This window comes from Siphateles boraxobius, unplaced genomic scaffold (genome assembly GCF_051911475.1).
Source record: "Siphateles boraxobius isolate OS27281-9 unplaced genomic scaffold, OSU_SipBor_1 92, whole genome shotgun sequence".
NCBI classification, from domain to species: Eukaryota; Metazoa; Chordata; class Actinopteri; order Cypriniformes; family Leuciscidae; genus Siphateles; species Siphateles boraxobius.
The window spans coordinates 1,189,013-1,206,129 of record NW_027509222.1 but is presented as its reverse complement, the minus strand read 5'-3'; the positions used below and the strand labels follow the sequence as shown (position 1 = coordinate 1,206,129).

The 17,117-nt window shown below is 40.0% G+C and overlaps 1 protein-coding gene across 4 annotated transcripts in view; it reads left to right on the top strand.

The window, feature by feature from the left end:
* csf1rb (colony stimulating factor 1 receptor, b) overlaps positions 1-17,117 on the top strand; it is a 42,387-nt gene that overhangs the window by 17,638 nt on the left and 7,632 nt on the right. For all 4 annotated transcript variants that reach the window (XM_077224790.1, XM_077224793.1, XM_077224791.1 and 1 more), the window contains exons 8-19: positions 82-272; positions 364-479; positions 551-677; positions 780-884; positions 2,322-2,432; positions 5,869-6,031; positions 11,288-11,358; positions 11,435-11,541; positions 12,042-12,164; positions 16,129-16,240; positions 16,329-16,428; positions 16,513-16,618. In XM_077224790.1, the coding sequence (XP_077080905.1) occupies positions 82-272; positions 364-479; positions 551-677; positions 780-884; positions 2,322-2,432; positions 5,869-6,031; positions 11,288-11,358; positions 11,435-11,541; positions 12,042-12,164; positions 16,129-16,240; positions 16,329-16,428; positions 16,513-16,618 (1,432 nt within the window). The remainder of the gene's footprint in view (positions 1-81; positions 273-363; positions 480-550; positions 678-779; positions 885-2,321; positions 2,433-5,868; positions 6,032-11,287; positions 11,359-11,434; positions 11,542-12,041; positions 12,165-16,128; positions 16,241-16,328; positions 16,429-16,512; positions 16,619-17,117) is intronic.

Genomic DNA, 17,117 nt, shown 5'->3' with positions numbered 1-17,117 from the left:
TTTGTAATATAAGATTGTGTGTTTTACAAGAAACATGTGAGGATGCACTAATTTTCTGATTTTAATATTATTGAGTGACAGGTGTAAATGCAACCATACATCAGCTGTGGAGTTAATAGCCACCCAGTCCACTTTGGGTCACGCCCGAGGGTATGGACCAGTGCTGGTGGAGAGTGTGTTACCAGTGACTAACACACATACTAATGTAACCTTTGAGTGTGTGGCTACAAACATTCCCGGAAAAGATTGTGATAGCTTCATTTATACAATTTGTAAGAAAAATGTCAATATCCCCTTGCAATTGAGCACAATTTTTTGCGTTTTAGATGGAGCTGTTGTTTGATGCATCTCTAATGTCTATAGATGATCCTGGCAATGCATCAGTGTGGTCAACTTCAGTGTTAATCACTGTTGTTCTCTCTGGAGTCTTCACTGTGATAATCCTATGGATGTTGATCCTTTTCTACAAGCACAGAAAGGTATTTTTTTTGTCTGTTGTACTCACAAATGATGCAATAAATACATTTTTAACACCACTATTTTTTTTAAGGCACAGAAATATGAAATCCAATGGAAAATCATTGAAGTGAATGATGGGAACAACTACACATTCATTGACCCCACCCAACTTCCATACAACAAAAAACTGGAGTTTCCTCGAAATAAGCTGAAGCTTGGTACTGCAACCATGCGCTTATTGTTTTACATTATCATAGTTTTGTTGTTAGTAATGATAAGAAATAACCGCTGCATCAAACAAACCATTGCTTTTACTTCAGGACAAGTTCTAGGAGCAGGAGCTTTTGGGAAGGTGGTGCAAGCAACCGCTTTTGGGCTTGTCAAGGATGAAACCGTCACACGAGTGGCAGTGAAAATGCTCAAGCGTAAGATCAATACATATTATGACAAATTGGAGTATTTTTATGAAATTTGCTGAATTCATTTATTTGAAGTGAATATATAATCGAAAAGATATATAATCTAGGTAGCTAAAGTTGGATTGTGGTTATGGATTGTGATTTAATATGACAACACTGTAAAATGTTGTAGTCTCAAGACAAGGGAAAGAGAAACAGAAAGTCTGGAGTCTCACAAAATTGATGACTCGATGATCAAAATCTAGTTAAATTTACATTTGTAAAATTAACATGACGTTTGGTCTTTACTTGAAGACTTGACTCGACATTTGACCAATTATTTTTACTATAAAAGATTTACAGTAATTTATTAATTTGTCTCAGGAGTGCACATCAAGCATGTTGGATCAAACCGTATTTATCATTATTTCACAAAAAGAGAACACACATACTTGCTCAGTTGCACCTGCTTTGGTTTATTTGTGAGCACAGAAATGAAGAATTCAACTCCATTAAGGATTTTATGTCCGAAGGTTTACACATTTAAACAAATATTGATATCATAAATTTGTTAGATCGCTTCAGAAAGAATGAGCATTTTCTATTAATTCTCCAAGAAATTATGTGATCTGAGGAGGTTATTCCTCCATCTCACTATAATGTTATCCTTTCATCCAGACCAACAGTGGAAGCTCACAGATAGAAAACAGGAGTTATGAGATATAAGAGTTTACAGGACTATATATAATTTATGACATATGCGGATGCATTACAGAAGTCTGGAATCAACAAATGCACAGGGACGATATAGATAAAACACCAAACCACATGCCCTTTAATAGTCTTGATGACGCGCTAAGCTTCGTCACCTGACCTCAGTCGGCCAATAGGATTGAAGTGATTTCACACGTGCTTCAGAAACCGGAGCACGCCGAGGGCGTTCAAATAGTGTCAACGCCATGACGCAGTGTTGAGTTCCTTCAAAAAAGTTGAATCCCTTTTCTTTCCATGACACATTGACATTACAGTACAGAATGACTTTTTCAGGCATTATTTTGAACATTGAATAAGCTTTCATTTCATGTGTCATTGAATGGAAGAGAGGCTTTCGGAAATTCGTAAATGTCACATCCTTTTGATTTTCCCTGCAAAAACAGCCCGAGTTCTTCACATAACAGAGAGTCTACAGGCTTTCACAGACAACCGTCGTGCAAAGGCTAATTTTTAAAGTTTTGTTACAAGCTGTTCAAACATTGGCAATAAAAAGTGATTAATATATGAAAAGTCTACATATAGCCCATTTAAAATTGGGAGTGGGACTAAAAATCAGCCATGGATATTTTGCTGGAGAATGAGGGTTAATCCAATAACCCAATATCCTAATCACCCAAGACCAGATGTTTTTGTTTAGAACTTGATAGAATCATTTCAATCTTTCTATTTCTGTCCCTCCACCCCAAACAGCCAGTGCTCGCTTTGAAGAAAAAGAAGCACTCATGTCTGAGCTGAAGATCTTAAATTACATTGGGCCTCATGAAAACATCGTCAATCTGCTGGGGGCATGTACTCAGGAAGGTACGTCAAAGGCATATTCTCACATTTAAGCAGTGAAATAAGGTGAAATCAGTAAGATTGCCACTATAACATAGAAAGCACTTTTTTTCATATTTAGAAAGACACATGAATTCATCAAATTCATTGCAAGTGACTTATAGTGAAACATGTGCTCCCTTTGATTTTTGAGTCACATAAACTATTTAATTAAGTGAACTATAATATTTACCAATATTTTGATTGATATTTACACTTACTTAATCAGTTAACCTTTTCTAACAGCCATAATCAGTTAACCGTTAAAGGCCGCTGTCTGCTGGGTTTGTTAAAAATAGGGCCGTAAATCAGCATCCAACAAGAAATGCTGGTGTTTTTGTCTGAAGACAAATAGAAGTGAACAGGGCTGTTAGTAAAAAAAATTCTATAACGGCTCAAACTAAGTGGGCTTCTTTTTTTTTTACATGCTGTTTATGTCTATCATTAAAGTTGTTTAAGAATATACATCTTATTCTTGTTTAAATTAAAGCAATTTTAAGCATTTTTTTCCCCAAAAAGATTTGGGAAAATATTCTATGAAACAAACAAGTTAAAAATTACATGTTTATTTTACATATATATTGAAAAACATTACAGAAATGCATGACACATTAGCATTATACATTAAAAATTAAAATACCTACATATTATTTTATACATAAGTTAAGAGCATTGGATCAGTGCATGATGCCTTCTAAACTGGTTAATTTAATTATTTGTTGCCTATTCACAATATTAGACTTGTAAACAATGTCGTTTTGAGGTTTTGTCACGTTATATGCTGGTCAAATAGCATGATGAAAGCGATATATTCCAATATTCTTTAATTAATAATACAAAATCACTCATAACACAGGAATACATTCATTATCCTTTATTTAACCAGGTGAAAACTCATTGAGATTAAAAATCTCTTTTACAAGAGAGACCTAGCCAAGATGCAGCAAAAAACATAAAGGACAAATTTCAACATATAAAAAAACAAATAAAAACACATAAAATACACATACATATATATCACAAAGACCCTGTGCTGATAAAATAATTAAAACAATTTTATGAACAATTACACTGACAAATGTTTACCTGCTCCATATTCTTCAGAGTTAAAAAAAACTGTCTATAAGAAATAAAAGTAATAATTTTTAACGATTTCTGAAGAAGGTTCCAGGCAGAAGGTGCTGCAAACATAAAGGCTTTTTTGCCTAATTCTGTTTTGAAACCGGGGACCAACAAGTGTAATACATCGTTTGAACGTAATCCATAATGGCCGTGAATTCTTGTTAAAAGGACACTCAAATAGGTAGGAGCTAGTCCAAGAAGCACGTTGTAAATGAAACATAGCCAGTGAGTGTACCTTCTTGCATAAAGAGAGGGCCATTTAGCTGTATAATAAAGGATACAATGATGTGTCCTATAACCACAACCAGTGAAAAAACGTAATGCACAATGATACACAACATCCAGTTTCTTCAAACATTGGGCAGAAGCATTCATATATATCAGATCACCGTAGTCTAATATGGGAAGGAAAGTGACCATCACCAGATATTTTCTTGCGCGGATGGATAAGCATGATTTTGATCTGTAAAGATAGCCAAGCTTTATCTTAAGCTTAGAAACCAGATTGCTAACATGATTTCTAAAACATAATTTAGAATCAATGATTATACCCAAATATTTATAACTGTTAACTAACTCAATTTCATTTCCTTCAAAAGTTAAAATACTTGCAGACGAAACTGGAAGTTGTTTTGAGTTTGTAAATACCATTATTTGTGACTTGTGTACATTTAAGACAAGCTTAAGCTGTTTTAAACGTTCCTGAACAATATTGAATGCAGACTGCAAAAGTTCAAAGGCTTGTGCAGTAGATGATGCAGTACAAAAATAACAGTATCATCAGCATAAAAATGATACATAGAATTCGATAAATTTTCACAAAGTTTGTTTATATAAATTGAAAATAAAATGGGAGCTAATACTGAGCCTTGAGGAACCCCTTGTAAATAGGCAAGAATGAAGACACAGAACCAGCTACCCGAACACTTTGGGTTCTACCTGACAAATAATTTGCAAACCAATCTACCGAATGCTTAGACAAGCCAATGCTCACTAGACTATTCACAAGAATGCAGTGATCAACCGTATCAAACGCCTTCGAAAGATCTATAAACAGCGCAGCACATATTTTCCTATTATCCAAAGCCCCAGCAATATCATGATTGAAAAGGTGATAAGATATCATTTATGTTTAAAAATTCCTTTAGCTGCTCACCAATCAGGCTCTCAAGGAGTTTAGCTAAAGTACACAGCATCCAATACGTAGGAGATTTATCCAGACGTAACATTAACAAGAACAAAATGAAACACAGGGCTTAAATACAAAGGGAATCAAAGAGAAACAAAGCAGGTGCGAGGAATTAGGAACTATGGAAACTAATTACTTACAGGGAAACTAACTAAAGGTACTCAGGCCTTGTCCACACTAATACGTTTTCATTTGAAAATGCATCTTTTTCTCTCCTTTTTGGCTTTCCGTTCATACTGTGACGGCGTTTTTAGCTACGAAGCTTTTTGAAAACGCTCTCCAAAGTGGAAAAATTTGATAACGCTGTTTTCGTGTTGTAGTGTGGACTGTGAAAACGAAGGTATTTAAAAACGATAACGTAAGTTTAGTCATGTGACGCATATTGTACCAATAGTTATTCATGTTTATGTCGGTATTGTGTCTGTTATGTGCTGTTCACTTTCACACAGTTGCTAAGATATTTTACTTCATATCAGTCCTGCAAAGATGACAGAAAAATTCTCTCACATTTGCTGTCCTCCGGTAAAACATTAGAGCGGTTTAAGCGTTTTACACCAAACATATAATGGTGAGTGAGAGCTGAGATATTTAGTTAAATAAAATAATCCAGTCAGAAGAATTGGGTGATAACTTGATTATGTCTTGTTCTGTCTGTATCATCTCAGTGAGCTTTCATGAGGGTTTACACATGCGCTGTAAGGTTATTTTAACGTTATTTTAGAAACTTTTGGAAAACGCTTGAAAACGCTAGTGTGGACGGAGAGCGTTTTTTTGTTTTCAAATCTATCCAGATTAATGTAGATGTAGCCTCAGGCATACAGGAACAGAGCAAACAGAGTGAAAATGTAACCAAAACAAAACAGAACAGAATATACATGTTGCAGGTTTGTGATGCTCTGCATTGCAATTTTGCAGGCATTTTTTTTTTTTTTTTACAAAATATACAAAATCCTCGTCATTTTTCAGCATTAAACATCATCTGTGCAATCACAATACTGGTTATAAAATATATTGAAATATTGTATATACAAAAAAAAAATTTCAGTAGAGTATAAGTTGTAAAAAGATCAGTGTCGGTTGATGTCTGAATTTGTCTTTGATCTGATATAGGACCGATGCTGATGATTACAGAGTACTGCTGTCACGGTGACCTCCTCAACTTCTTGCGTCAACGAGCAGAAACATTTGCAAACACTTTTCTTGGTCTTCAAGGTTTCTTAGAGGATTCAAACCTCTACAAGAATGTGATCGTTCAAAATACCCATTCTGCAAGGTATGTTCATGTCAAGTCAAGTCAACCTTTATTTTTATAGCACATTTAAAAACAACAGAAGTTGACCCAAAGTGCTTTACAGATCAAGCAAGAATAGATAAACACATTTAAATACAACATCATACATTTCATGATCTATTTCATGATCTTTTCAAAAGCCAAAGAAAACAGATGCATTTTTAAAGAAGACTTAAAATGGCCAGCGATGAAGATGACCTCACATGGAAAGGAAGACTATTCCATAGTTTCGGACACATCACCGAAAAGGCACGGTCACCCTTAGATTTCGGATTTCGAATGGCAACGAGGAACCGTCAATAGCAGTTGGTCAGAAGACCTGAGGGGTCTAGTTGGACAGTAAGGGTGTAAAAGGTCACTAATATATTTGGGTGCGAGACCAGATAGTGCCTTGTAAACAAGTCAACATTTTTAAATCCACCCTGAATTTCACCGGTGGCATGTGTAGAGATTCCAAAACTGGGGAAATATGATCCCTTTTTCTTAATCCTGTTAGTGTCAGTGTCATATAATAATGGAAGGCTTGCCTTGTACCACCACTTCTTTTTTTAGCAACTGTGATCAATTCTATGTTATTAACTTTCCAAGTATATTTAAAGCATTCCTCTTCCTACCCTACTGGAAAAACATAAAAGCACATTAAGGTGGTCAGGCACTTTTTGTTGCAAGGCGGTTTACCAGGTCAAAGGTCCTTCAGCTTGTTGGGACTAATTGGACCAGCTGCCATCAGAAGCTGGTTTTAAATTGATTGTCATGAGGGAGTTATACCGATTTAAAACTTGTAGATATTGCTGTGAACAAGGCTACGCTCACACTGTCAGTCCAAATCTGATTATTTGTGTATCCGGGTGGAATCTGATCTAAAACGGTGTCCACACTGATGTCCACACTGTGTATCGCAACTGATCAGATCTGATTTGTGTGTCCATGCCAATCTTTAATTTTCCGGAATCTCCATTGGTCTCTACCCAGACAGCAATATAGTGTCGGCCCAGATCTGGGACACATGGACTACACATGTACCAGATGTGGTCCGGATCTAGGCCGACACTATGTTGTTGTCTGGGTATGGAAATTACGTTTTGTTGGTAGGCATACGGATCTTCACCAGTTTCAAAACATGTCTCTGTTATTGTTATGGAAGCAGACTCAAGAGATGGATAATGAAGTTAATAGGAGATTATTGACAACACTGAGACAGAATGCAGGTAAGTGATATGAACAATGATACTTTAGAGAGCGGCGTGCAGGCGATGAGTGGAATGGTTCTTCTTACAGGTATGGAGACTGATCGTGGGTGAGGCGGATAAAGAACACTGGAGACGCTGGAGTGAAGACTGGAGAATGGTCATTGGAGAATCAAGGAAATCGATAGCAGGGTAAGTAGTCCTCTTCATATGAATGAGACCGGACAGTGAACAGAGGTGAAGAATGTGTCTTTATTGTGGTGTGATGGTGATGATGAGGTGCAGGTGTGTGATCAGGAATGATGTGCAGGTGGGAACAGAGGAAATTGATGGGAAGTGTACTGCAGGAACCTGGCAGACCTGTAACAGTACTCCCCCTCCTGGTAGGCGCGACCTCACGCCGTAGATGATGGTGATGATGATGACCTGGGTGCAGACTCCAGGGCGATGTCGGACTAGCAGGTGACCAGGGCAGAGCCGGACGGCAGCTCAGGGGACCAGGACAGAGCCAGCATTGAGGTTATATGGCCCCCCCAAAACATTTTCTTTGGGAGCTCCAGGTGTCGCTGGAATGGACTCCAGATGGGGTCAGAAACTTGAGCTCCTACTGAACGCTGGAGGAGGACGGAGACTGGACATTCAGGGGTGGCAGCCATTCTGAACGAGGGCTCTTGCGCGGTGGCGGCCATCTTGGGACGAGACTCTGGAAGGGCGGCCTCGACGGGACGAGACTCTGGAAGGGCGGCCTCGACGAGACGAGACTCTGGAAGGGCGGCCTCGATGGGACGAGACTCTGGAAGGGCGGCCCTGACGGGACGAGACTCTGGAAGGGCGGCCTCGACGGGACGAGACTCTGGAAGGGCGGCCTTGACGGGACGAGACTCTGGAAGGGCGGGACGAGACTCTGGAAGGGCGGCCTCGATGGGACGAGACTCTGGAAGGGCAGTCTTGGCGGGACGAGACTATGGAAGGGCGCCCTCAACGGGCCGAGACTCAGGAAGGGTGGTCTTGGCGGGACGAGACTCTGGAAGGGCGCCCACAACGGTACTAGACTCTGGAAGGGCGGTCTCAACGGGACGAGACTCTTGAAGGGCAGTCTTGGCGGGACGAGACTCTTGTAGGGTGGCCTCAACGGGATGAGACTCTGGAAGGGCGGTCTTGGCGGGACGAGACTCTGGAAGGGCGGCCTCAATGGGACGAGACTCTGGAAGGGCGGTCTTGGCGGGACGAGACTCTAGAAGGGCGCCCTAAACGGGGCGAGACTCTGGAAGGGCGGTCTTGGCGGGACGAGACTCTGGAAGGGCGCCCTCAACGGGACGAGACTCTGGAAGGGCGGTCTTGGTGGGACGAGACTCTGGAAGGGCGCCCTCAAATGGACGAGACTATGGAAGGGCAGTCTTGGCGGGACGAGACTCTGGAAGGGCGCCCTCAGCGGGATGAGACTCTGGAAGGGCGCCCTCAACGGGAAGAGACTCTTGAAGGGCGGTCTTAGAGGGACGAGACTCTTGAAGGGCAGTCTTGGCGGGACGAGACTCAGAAAGGGTGGTCTTGGCGGGACGAGACTCTGAAATGGTGGTCTTGACGGGACGAGACTCTTGAAGGGCGGCCTCGACGGGACGAGACTCTGGAAGGGCGGCCTCGACGGGACGAGACTCTGGAAGGGCGGCCTCGACGGGACGAGACTCTGGAAGGGCGGCCTCAATGGGACGAGACTCTGGAAGGGCGGTCTTGGCGGGACGAGACTCTAGAAGGGCGCCCTAAACGGGGCGAGACTCTGGAAGGGCGGTCTTGGCGGGACGAGACTCTGGAAGGGCGCCCTCAACGGGACGAGACTCTGGAAGGGCGGTCTTGGTGGGACGAGACTCTGGAAGGGCGCCCTCAAATGGACGAGACTATGGAAGGGCAGTCTTGGCGGGACGAGACTCTGGAAGGGCGCCCTCAGCGGGATGAGACTCTGGAAGGGCGCCCTCAACGGGACGAGACTCTGGAAGGGCGGCCTCGACGGGACGAGACTCTGGAAGGGCGGCCTCGATGGGACGAGACTCTTGAAGGGCGGTCTAGGCAGTCTTGGCGGGACGAGAGTCTTGAAGGGCAGTCTTGCAAGACGAGACTCTTGAAAGGCAGTCTTGGCGGGATGAGACTCTTGAAGGGCAGACTTGGCGGGACGAGACTCTGGAAGGGTGGTCTCGGTTGGATGAGACTTTGGAAAGGCGACGGCCATGACGGAAAGGGAATCCGAATCTGCTTCTCCTATGGTGTAGGACGATCACAGGATGTTGTCGATGTATTCCCTCAAGGAACACGTGGTGGCAATATATATAGAAATTGTCCAGACTCACCCAAAAGAGGGATTTGAGGGTTGCCTCTTTCCAGGACACCTGGTGAACGAGGTCTGCCTCTGTGTAAGTCTCAACCGGGTGGTGGTACTGGGAGATGACAAGAAGCAGATCGACTGGGTCTAGGGGACTGAGGAGGATGCCCATATTGTTGTCTGTCGGTAATAGGTCCGGTCTTCTGTTACGGAAGCAGACTCAAGAGATGGATAATGAAGTTAATAGGAGTTGACAACACTGAGCGGATACAGAACACAGGTAAGTGATATGAACAATGATACTTTGGAGAGCGGTGTGCAAGCGATGAGTGGAATGGTTCTTCTTACAGGTATGGAGACTGCTTGTGAGTGAGACGGATGGCTGGAACAAAGAACACTGGAGATGAAGACGATGGAGTGCAGACATTGGAGACAATGTAGATGGAGACGCTGAAGTGGAGATGCTGGAGATGGAGACGCTAGAGATGGTGGTGATGTTACATATGATACTGAAGCTTCAAAGCACGTATCGAGTTCGCAGCACAATGTCTCATGAAGCTCCGTGCTGGAGTGCGTATTGTTTTCAGAGAATCAATTGATCAATGAAAAACGAAGCCTCACTTTCTAGTCACATGAATGCTTCACGTTGCTTGTTGGAATGTTTGAACCCAGACCACTACTCTACAGGTTTTTGAAAGTTTAAGTCAATTTACTACATTTTTTATTTTATTTTATTTTTTTATAAATAAGCCTATAGCCTATGTTACATGATCATATATTCTGTCATATAAACAGCATAGAAACCATAAAATAATTAGACTTTTAGAATTTGTTTTAATTAATAGAATTAATTAATATAATTGTTACATTTAATTAATTGCCACACTTTAATATGTGAATTACATTATCAGAAAACTGAACATTTAGCGTTGTCAGGCTTTTATTTGTGCTCAATAGATAAAACAACGGCGCTGCGCACTTGGGTTTATGGCTGCTATACGTTTGACATGCCACAAGATGGCGCTGTTTTCAACACTCTTGATGCTTCTAATCTTTTCCCGGAATAATCAGGGGAAAGCCTCAGTGCTTCATGAGGCTTCATTTGCCCATACGCTGGAGATGGCGACGCTGAGAATGGTCGATTGAGAATCAAGGAAATAAGTAGTCCTCTTCATATGAACGAGACCGGACAGTGAACAGAGGTGAAGAGTGTGTCTTTATGATGGTGGTGATGATGGTGATGATGATGAGTGTGAGGTGTAGGTGTGTGTGATCACGAATGACGTGCAGGTGGGAACAGAGGAGTGTTGGGAAATGTAGTGCAGGAACCTGGCAGACCTGTAACAGTTATGTTGTCATTTTCTGCACTTTGCAACAACACAACCTTGTTTCTGCAGCGACTGTCAAGATGTTTCCTATAACAACGTGTGACCTTTACATTTATCGTGGCATGAGAAATCACATAAACCATGCGAAATCCGATCAGAGTGGTCAGACTGAAACGGATTTCCACAAATGCGATTTGAATAAGATTTCAAACCACATATGAATGTAGCTTTAAACTGATTTTTAAAAGTCGCATTTTTATGTGATTTTTTTGGCCATTCACACTAGCTAAATCTGATCGGAGTTCAATCAGGTATGCACAAATAATCGGATTTGGACTGTGAACATGTGAACAGCCTAAATGTGGTTGTAGTGTCTCTTCTATTGTCAAACATGTACACCTTTTTCTTTTAGGATCACTTGTCATGGCTCAGAGAGCTGTAATGACGCACAATCAACACAGATGTCAAAAGACCTTTGTCAGGGTAAAGTAATAAGCAGACCAAATGTTCTGTAATAGGAAAAATTGGGCATCCTTATCATTTTGGACTTTTCCAACAGAATCTTCCAATGAAGGAGGGGAGAACGTGTGGTCATTGGAAAGTATTGATTTGCTGAAGTTCTCCTATCAAGTAGCACGGGGAATGGAATTCCTAGCCTCCAAAAATGTAATATTTCTGTTATATTTTACATATACTGTATGTGTGTCAAAATTTTAGCTAATTTGTAAGTTTTAATGTGTAATATATTTTTTTAAATATCCCTGCTGCTTGTTATTTAATGCAAATAAATAGGTACTGGTGCTGCTGAGCTACAAAATAACAAAAAAGTAGCATATAAAATTAGACCTCAGGGCAAAATGGGGAATTGATATGAGGAAGTTCTATGCACTACTTATAATGCTACTTTTTAAAAAAAATGTTTTTATTTTTTAATTGTTGTCATTTTGGAAATTAGACAGTCACAGTCAAATTTTACTTTTAATATAGAAAAAAATTGAACAAAAATGATTAATTGTCATGGAACTAAGTAATATACAGTCCAAAATTTAAATTCTTGAACTATTTTTTATAGATGCCAAACTGCACAGTCAGACTAATTATGTGAGAGATTATGTAAATTTTCTTTTTTTGGTACACTGTAATTTTATAATGCTGTTTATGATCAGTGTATTCACAGAGATTTGGCTGCACGGAACGTTCTTGTGTCTGCCCGCAACATTGTGAAGATCTGTGATTTTGGCCTTGCACGAGACATCATGAATGACACGAATTATGTAGTAAAGGGAAATGTAAGTTATTTTTTTTCTTTTATTATAAACAATTCAACATTTTTCGGCCAGATTTCTAACAGCTTGCTCCAGCACAAATCCTCTTTTGGAATTAAAGATTGGTGCTGAAAAGACGTGGACAGGGTTACTGTTGCGGCTGACCTTATTGCATATGCATTTGTTGTCAGTTTATGCATCAGTTTCCCTTTCAGACAGAAAATTTGTGTGAGGAGAGTATTTAAATGAATCATGCAAGGTGATTTTCTAAGGTTTGCGCTCGTCAATTCATTGGTATTTGTGCCATTAGTCCCCCTGTAGTCTATAATAGTATCCCTTAAAACTCATCTTTGATCAGCAAAATTAATTTAACTAATTTGCTCTGCTCTTGGTAGATTGTGTTGGTCATTATGGAAATTAACCCCTGCTTGGGGTTTACAGCCCTTAACTGTAAACTGCCTTAACAGCCCTTAACAAAGCAAACAAAGATTTCCTTCACGTGTTAAGATTGCAGCTGTGACTGCCACAATTTTCCAGCCCCCACTTATGTCACAAAAACTGCATAAAATTTTCTATAGTCTAAGCAAAATCTCCAGCTTCCATTTGCAACCAGTATGAACATTTTCAATCTTGCTTTCATTTATTTCATAGTACTGAGACTGTCAAGTTTTCTAACGATTTACTTGTTGCGGATGACTCGGGAATTCTTACTATATTAAATCTTTTTAATTCAACTGCTGCATCTCGCACAACGTCCTATTAGATGGGATACACTATAGGAATTATTGATACAACCATGGCTTGGTTTAAATCTTATCTCTCAGGTCACACCCAATTCATACAATTAAGGCAGTTCCGATCAAAGCCAGCCCAAATTAATACTGGTGTCCCACAGGGATCGGTTTTGGGCCCCCTGCTATTTATCATTTACCTTCTTACTCTTGGTAGAAGTTTAAGGAAATATGGCTTATGTTATGCTGATAAAACCAAGCTTTACCTGTCTCTACACACTAAGTCTACTTCTGTTCTTCTTCTGCCTTAACTTTCTAGTTGACTGTCTGAAATTAAAATTTGGTTCTCAAGCAATTTCCTCATATTTAATAGCAGTAATGACAGAAATTATCCATGTAGACTCAAAGAATAATGTGAAAACGTCTAATTGTTTTTCTGTTAGTATTGATAATTCTCTTAGTTTCCTGTTTTACACATGTTAAGAGCTTGGGTGTTATCTTCAACAGTATTCTGTCACTTGAAACTCATATTAATAATGTTACTCAGACAGTACTTCCACATACGTAACATTAAGGCTGCGTCTCATTTCTCTGTCTTACCCCTTCCCCTTCCCCTACCCCTTCGTCTGCGTCTTCCCCTTGCCCCTCGATACCGAGTGAAAGGGGGTAGGGGTGAGAACGTTCCTCTAAGAAATGAGACACCACTCGATAACTGGTTGCGTCATCATCCCGATTAATTACTCACTCCCATTGTTGTTTGGCCATTGTTTTGGACTTCATGAAGTCTTTTTCATTCTCTGCCCTGAAGCGGATGAGCCGCCGAGTCTCCTCAGGTGTCCCTGAGGGAAAAGGAAAATATACGTTACCGTTACCTTGCTAGGTGAATCTCGTAGTAAGCTAGCTCTACCAATATTAAAGTCCAATATTAAAATCAGTCAAGGAATAGTAATGTCAAGCAAATTCACTTCACACTGATTTCACCTAAAAACTACAATATGAATTGTCATAGCTCAGCTCGACAAATAGCGCATAGCTGCTAGCTAGCGGTTTACTACCGATTCAAAACAAAAACATTACAATTAAAACCACTTGAACATTTTATTAAAAGGATCATAAAACACGAGTGTCATAATTATAATATCAATTAAACTGCTGAAAATACTTACATTTGTGCGACTCCTTCACAGTTCGACGTTCAGCCATAAAATAAACTTGATGCCGGCACTTTTGAGAAATTCCTACGTTGTTAACTGTTACCCCTCTGTTTCAAGTGTGGTCCTCCGCAAACTTCTTTTCAAGGGCTATGTAGCCCTACGCCTTGGCCCTAGCCCTTAATCAAAATGAGAATTGAGACACCACTTCCCCTCACATGAACGCGCAAAACCGAGGGGGAGGGGTAAGGGGAAGGGGTAAGACAGAGAAATGAGACGCAGCCTAACCGTCTCCATTCTGTCCTCTCAATGAGGAGCACTGCCATCAAGGCCAGTGCTGTAAATCTTTGTAAGGCTTTGCTTTATGGTCTTCTTTCTAATCATTTCTGGACCTTTTTTGGTTAAACATTTCCCCTGTTCCTCAAAATTTGCAATTTTGCTCCTTACTTCTAAGGCTTTTAACACACTTGCTCCCTTTTGATTGTATGATCTTCTTTCCATATACACTTGTTCCTGGGTCATCTTTTACATTCACTTTAGCTACACTCTCTTACTCTTTTACTCAAGACAGTCGGAATTGTGACAGTCTTTCTGTCTTTAAATATCAAATCTTACCTTGTTAAGCAGGCTTTCTGGTGACTGTATCCTTGTATTTTTTTTTTTTGCTCGTGGTGTTCTTAAGATGCACTTGTGTGTTTTAGGCCAAACTGAGGGCCTACCACCTGCCTAATATTGTGAAGGTCTCATGCATCGAAGCATGAACTCCATAAGACCTCTGAAGGTGTTCTGTGGTCTCTGGGACCAAGACATTAGCAGATCCTTTAAGTCCTGCAAGTTGCAAAGTGGATGGATCGGATTTCATGGTTTGCTGGGGAATTTGGAGGCCAAAACTTTGAATTCTTTGTCATGTTCCTCAAACCATTCCTGAACAATTTTTGCAGTGTGGCAGGGTGCGTTATCCTGCTGAAAGAGCCACAGCCATCAGAGTACATCTTTGCCATGTACGTGGTCTGCAACAATCTTTAGGTAGGTGGTACGTGTCAAAGTAACATTCTCATGAATGCCAGGACTTTAGGTTTCCCAGCAGAACATTGTTCAGAGCATCCCACGGCCGCCTTCCGATAGTGAATCCTGCTGCCATCTCTTTCCCATGTTAACGACACACACGCTCCCTATCATCCACCTGAACTAAAATAAAACGTGATTCATCAGACCAGGCGACCTTCTTCTGATGTTCCACCGTCCAATTCTATCCATTGAAGGTGCTTTCGGTGCCGGACAGGGGTCATCATGGGCACACTGACCGAATAATTATAAACAAATGTGGAAAGGAATTAGAGGATTAGTTCACCTCAAAATGAAAAATTCCTAATAATTTCTCACCCCAATGCCATCCAAGATATCCATGTCTTTCTTTCCTCAGTGGAAGAGAAATTAAGTTTTTTGAGGAAAACATTTCTGGATTTTTCTTCGAATAATGGACTTCAATGGCAACCAACGTTTTGAAGTAAAAATCAATGCAGTTTCAAAGGTCTTTGAAGTGCTTCAACGGACTGAGCACGATCACAGCTGAGGAGGGGGGTCTTATCTAGCGAAACGATAGGTCATTTTCAAAAGAAAGAAAAAAGAAATAAAATATATACATATTTATATATATATACTTTTTAACTACAATTGTTCTGATTAAGCTGATCTGCAATAATTGTAGTTAAAAAGTATATATATATATAAAAAATTTTTTGAAAACGACCTATCGTTTTGCTAGATAAGACTCTTCCTCAGTTGCGATCGTGCTCAGTCCGTTGAAGCACTTCGGAGACCTTTGAAACTGCATTGATTTGGACTTCAAAACGTTGGTTGTCATTGAAGTTCATTATTCAAAGAAAAATCCGGAAATGTTTTCCTCAAAAAAAGTATTTTCTCTTCCACTGAGGAAAGAAAGACATGGATATCTTGGATGGCATTGGGGTGAGTAAATTATTAGGAAATTTTCATTTTGAGGTGAACTAATTCTTTAATGTATAAATAAAATTAATAGAAAATCATAAAACATTAATCAATTCAGCATGGATTGACTTTTTACATTCTGTTTGACTGGTTCTATAGGCTCGGCTGCCAGTAAAATGGATGTCACCTGAAAGCATTTTTGAATGTCTTTACACAGTACAGAGTGATGTCTGGTCCTATGGTGTCCTTTTGTGGGAGATCTTTTCCTTGGGTAAGTGAATTTACTTGTTCATACCTATTAAAATGTTCATTTCATGAAGGTATCTTGTTGGTATTATGGTGCTTTTCCTGTTTTTTAGGTATGAGTCCTTACCCTAATGTTGTGATTGATGCACAATTCTATAAGATGATTAAAGATGGTTATCACATGCCACAACCAGATTTTGCCCCTCATGATATGTAAGTGTATAAGCATTTGTAAAGATTTAGAAAAAAAACTATAAATACTCAGCAAATCTCTATAAGTGACTTGATCTTCTGTAGGTACACAATGATGAAAATGTGCTGGAGCCTGGAACCAACTCTGCGTCCGACCTTTGCCAACATCAGAGAATTTATTGCAAAGTTGCTGCCAAAGCAATCCAGCCAGGTGAGGGGTAAATCACATTGTTTGAACAATTTCCTCTGGTGTAGAAGCAAACATAATGTAGACATGTTTCTTGTATTTATCATTTTGCTGATCTTCTATTTTGGCACAGTGTAGCATTTGTTCAAAGTAATCTATGTTCTCATAGGGTTAGCTTAAAAACAACTTTACTCTAAGTAATAAATGATCATAGGGTTAGCTTAAAAACATAACTTCACTCAAAAAAATGAGGGGTTATTTCAACCCAAATTTGGGTAAAATATGGACAATCCCACCTGTCGGATTAATAATAAATAAAAAAAGTAAATTAAAAATATTACCCAACGGCTGGGTTTGTCCATTTGACCCAAATTTGGGTCGAAATAACACCGCATGTGTTTCTATTGTTTGTAGATAGAGTTTTTTTTTTTCTAGAATGTTTTTGGGGCTGTTTACACGACATAGTTTTCAACTAAAAACATAAAACTTACACGACAACGGCGTTTTGGGGGCCTGAATATGC